We start from the raw sequence: 3907 nt of genomic DNA, 5'->3' as shown, positions 1-3907 counted from the left end.
GGATGCCCAGTTTTCCCGAGGCACCTGTTTCAAATGCCGCGGAGGAGTTGCTTAGATTACACTCACTACACAAAAGGTCTTATTTCAGTTATTTATGACACGCTGACAAATGTATGAAGTGCTCCTCTAAACAAAATTAAAACCGCTTGGGAGCAGGATCTTAATTCTTCAATATTGGAAGACGTAGAGGACACAATCCTCAAACTGGTTAACTCAACATCCCTTGTGCCCGTCACTGGCTACTACAGTTTAAGGTGGTGCACAGGGCCCACATGTCCAAAGCCAAATTGTCTCGTTTCTACCCAGATGTGAAACCCTACTGTGAAAGATGCAAAACAGGTGAGGCCTCCCATATACACATGTTTTGGACTTGTCCTAGTCAAGGAAAATATTGGAGGGACATCTTCCAAACTCTGTCCCTAACCACCTGGTCGCACTTTTCATCCCCACTGGAGAGGTTGACACATCTGATTCCAACCAAGGCTCGCACACGGTCCTTCGCCTCCCTGTTGGCCAGGCGGGTGATACTTCTTAGTTGGGGGGATAGATGCAAAAATTTGTTCTCAACTATAAACCTACATCAAAAGATCAACAGGCTACATATCCCTTACTTACATGTACTATGTAATGCAATTCTGTAATGAAACATATTACAACTTCTATTGCATCTCAGCATCCCACTCAGATTGCCGTGTACCATGCTTATGTTCTGAAGTATGTTTACAGTTTTTACAAAAATGAAGCCCAACATCAACTCTAAATGGAGCAGAGTTGGATCTTATGTGAATGGACCATGAGAACCACACCTAAACTCCAATTTTGCATTTATAAAAAAAGACAAATAACCCACAAGTCTGACTTTATAGTTTATCAAACATTTATTAGAGAGACAGATTAGTCCTTCTTGGCAGCAGCCTTTCTCATGGCAGCCAGCACGTTGCTCAGCTCCTCTCTCTTTCTCTTGGCGCGAATGTGAGTTCCAATCTGAGGAGGAAACACAGCAGCATTAGACCAACTCACTTCAGCACTGTTTAGACCCTGAGCTTTCTCTCGGTGCAGTTGTTGTTGGTGTGAAAGCATTAAAAATGATACAAAAAAAACCCCTGCAAAGCTCAGACAGCTACAACTTTGTAGATACAAAGGCAAAAACAAATGCACAATCTGCATTTGGTTTGAAAAAAGTGTGTAGCTCAGTATAAAGCACAACTACTCAAATTGTGTACATGTGCACATGTCTATTTTCCACTCTCATGGTTAACAAATGAGGGGAACGCCACCATGTCAGTTGAGATGCGTGTTCTGACAGAAAACTAATACACTCACCCTCTTCTTGATAAACTTGAGAGCTCTCTTGTCCTTGGACACCTTCAGCAGCTCCATGGCTCTCCTCTCGTAGGGAGCAAAACCACACACCTCGCGGATCATATCCCGAACAAACTTGCTGTGTTTGGTCAGACGCTGCACAGGAAAGACAAATGTTACAACAAAGCTTACATACATGGTCATTGTTTCTGAGACGCCTCATCAGTTTATTCTTTGATATTAGATATTCTGGTCATTCGTGATGACCTTTTCCAAACTTCAAAACTTTTAGACCAGTCCTGACAAGATTTGAAACAAAACTATGATATGTGAAAGTTCTTACGTGACACATTTACTGACATGATGATCATTCTGGCTTATAAGAAATGAGGCTTATGTTGTAGCTGTGCAAAGCTACAAGTTGGTTGTGTGTCCAACCAACTTTTTAATAGAAAAATTAGATACTGAAACGTGTAAACAATGTGTTTGTGGGATTAGGCTATAGGTAAACAAACAATACTAACTGACTTATTACTTCAAAAACACACTCCATGGTTGCGCTACACTTCCTGTCACTGTGGTCCCCCAACCGCAGGTACTCACCCCACGCCGGCGGCTGTGCTTGGGAGCAGTTACATTCTTGGTAACTGGGTGGCCTTTGTTCAGGCCAACGGCCATAGGGTAGCGAATAGCCATGTCTGTTAAAGAGCACACACAGACATACAAATTAGTTCAAGTGTAAACGACAGATCATTTAATTTAGCAGCTTGACCAGATGAAGTGGGGACTTCCCACCTCCCCATCTAGTTATCAGACATGCTTAAACTATTGATATACAAACACACCCCCTTAATAGGAAAGTTGTCCCTGGAAGCACAGGTTTGACAAGACCACTGTGAGACTTCTACTTGTTAGACAAACCTGTCGCTATTATTGAACAATTCTTTTCAATCAATGCATGGGCACATTGTGCTCAGTGTTAAGTAGTTCTCTTTGAACCCTGCCTGTGACAAAGCCCGTTTTACTTCCAACAAGTAAATTTGTCTTGTGAGTAAACCAGGAGACATCCAGGTCGACAGTGCTCATTACACTGAACTGCAACAAGGCGTGATGGTGTTCACCACTGACCGCTTCAATGCTACACTGAGCTGCTTTGGTCCCAACAACAACGTAGGATAGTGAAGTTGTAGTTGGTGGAAATTATTCAGGAAAAGACACAGAGACCGAAGTCTCGTACAGTGTGTCCGTAAATCTAAGGCTGCCGACAGCGTCCAGCTTCTGATTTAGCTTCATGCTACATGCTACATGCAAAACCGGTGATGCTACAGAGACAAAAGCTCTGGTTCATGTATTCCACATTACAGAATAAACTGCTGTCTGTGACTAAGTGAAGACCGGAACAAATTCCAGCTGATAAGGTGAAACAGTGTTTTACACACGAACAGACCCAGGTACTGGTTAGCCACCAATGCGGCTACATGTTTTCATTTATTAGGTTAGCTTATGTGCCACAATACTGGAGGTATACGTTTGGCGAACTCAACAGGCTGCGATACATTCAGTTTAATAAGGAGAAAGTGACGGATGGCAGAGATTAAAGACGGGTTTGTGCAGATAGTGCTCGACACTATAATCCTACCTGCTGTCTGTGATGGCGGTCAGGCCGGAAGGACTGAAGCAGGAGCGAGGCGGGGTAATACACGGGCTGACCCGGAAGACATTTCTGCAAAATATGTACAACAGTGTCCCCTGCTGGCGAGGAGGAGGTACTGTTGGTTCATTACGGATCCAAGCACCAAAGCTGTGTTTTGAAAAAACGGATTAGGAGTAGTTGTTTATACTTTGTTTGTAAAAGTAATGTACCAACTCGAATGCTGTTTTTAAGTCCAAATGGTATGTCCAGCTTATTTAAAACAATAAAAGGAAAAAGAAAGTAGTCTGACAATCTGCACCAAAATCTTACATCAAGGTCCAAATGTTATTTATTGAAATTGAGGACTTTGTCGAAAAGTGCCCTTCTTCACAATGTTAAGGAGAATTATAAAAACTTTCCAGATTCCCTCCTGTTGCCAGATCCCAACCAAAAGTTTCTCGCCCTACCTATATGACCCCATCCACTCACCAGGTCCGGTGAGAATTGGCTCAGTACCCTATGCACAATTCTGCTGTCAAATAAACAAAGAAACCAACAAACTGACTCAGGTGAAAATTTTAATTCGTCGTGCAGGTAGCAAATCTTAAAAGATGAATCTTCAAGATGAACTGATGACACCGAAAGCAAAAAAAAAAGCTAAAGCAGCTTTTTACATCCTTGGTTAATGCACTGTTGTCAGCTCAGCTCTGATAAGTGGTAACTTACTTACCCAAAGCTCATAAATTGAAGGACAGTGAAAGCCACAGAAACAACTTAGCTGTTCATACCAGTTTGAACTGGCAAGACATTGAACTGAAGACTGATCACAATAATAACTAATCAGTGTTTCAGGGAAGCTACACCATCAGGCTCCGCTAAAGGCCTCTCTGTTAGCATTCAAAATCTTTGACTTCATAGAGACATCGGAGTACAATCTATTTTGTCATCAACGAAAACATATTTTCTAATGAA

General features: G+C 42.2%; 1 protein-coding gene across 1 annotated transcript; it reads right to left on the bottom strand.

Moving 5' to 3' along the window:
• Positions 1 to 860: 860 nt before the first annotated feature.
• rpl36 (ribosomal protein L36) lies at positions 861 to 3048 on the bottom strand. The gene is made up of 4 exons (XM_034584089.1): positions 2942 to 3048; positions 1906 to 2000; positions 1324 to 1458; positions 861 to 984 (listed from the first exon to the last, which is right to left on the bottom strand). Exons 2-4 carry the CDS (start codon positions 1996 to 1998, stop codon positions 895 to 897), a joined length of 318 nt encoding a protein of 105 aa, XP_034439980.1. The 5' UTR covers positions 1999 to 2000; positions 2942 to 3048; the 3' UTR covers positions 861 to 894.
• Between the last annotated feature and the right edge of the window lie 859 nt (positions 3049 to 3907).

The sequence above is a fragment of the Hippoglossus hippoglossus genome, chromosome 4 (genome assembly GCF_009819705.1).
Source record: "Hippoglossus hippoglossus isolate fHipHip1 chromosome 4, fHipHip1.pri, whole genome shotgun sequence".
Taxonomy (NCBI): domain Eukaryota; kingdom Metazoa; phylum Chordata; class Actinopteri; order Pleuronectiformes; family Pleuronectidae; genus Hippoglossus; species Hippoglossus hippoglossus.
The sequence above is the reverse complement of the archived record's forward strand: the minus strand, read 5'-3'. Positions and strand labels throughout refer to the sequence as shown.

What these genes read in the sequence shown, in the direction of transcription:
- rpl36 (XM_034584089.1), bottom strand. Translation starts at nt 1,998, where the DNA reads ATGGCTATTCGCTACCCTATGGCCGTTGGCCTGAACAAAGGCCACCCA. An exon ending in AGCACAGCCGCCGGCGTGGG is followed by an intron (nt 1,459 to 1,905) that starts GTGAGTACCTGC and finishes TTTCCTGTGCAG; the next exon opens with CGTCTGACCAAACACAGCAA. An exon ending in TCAAGTTTATCAAGAAGAGG is followed by an intron (nt 985 to 1,323) that starts GTGAGTGTATTA and finishes TTTCCTCCTCAG; the next exon opens with ATTGGAACTCACATTCGCGC.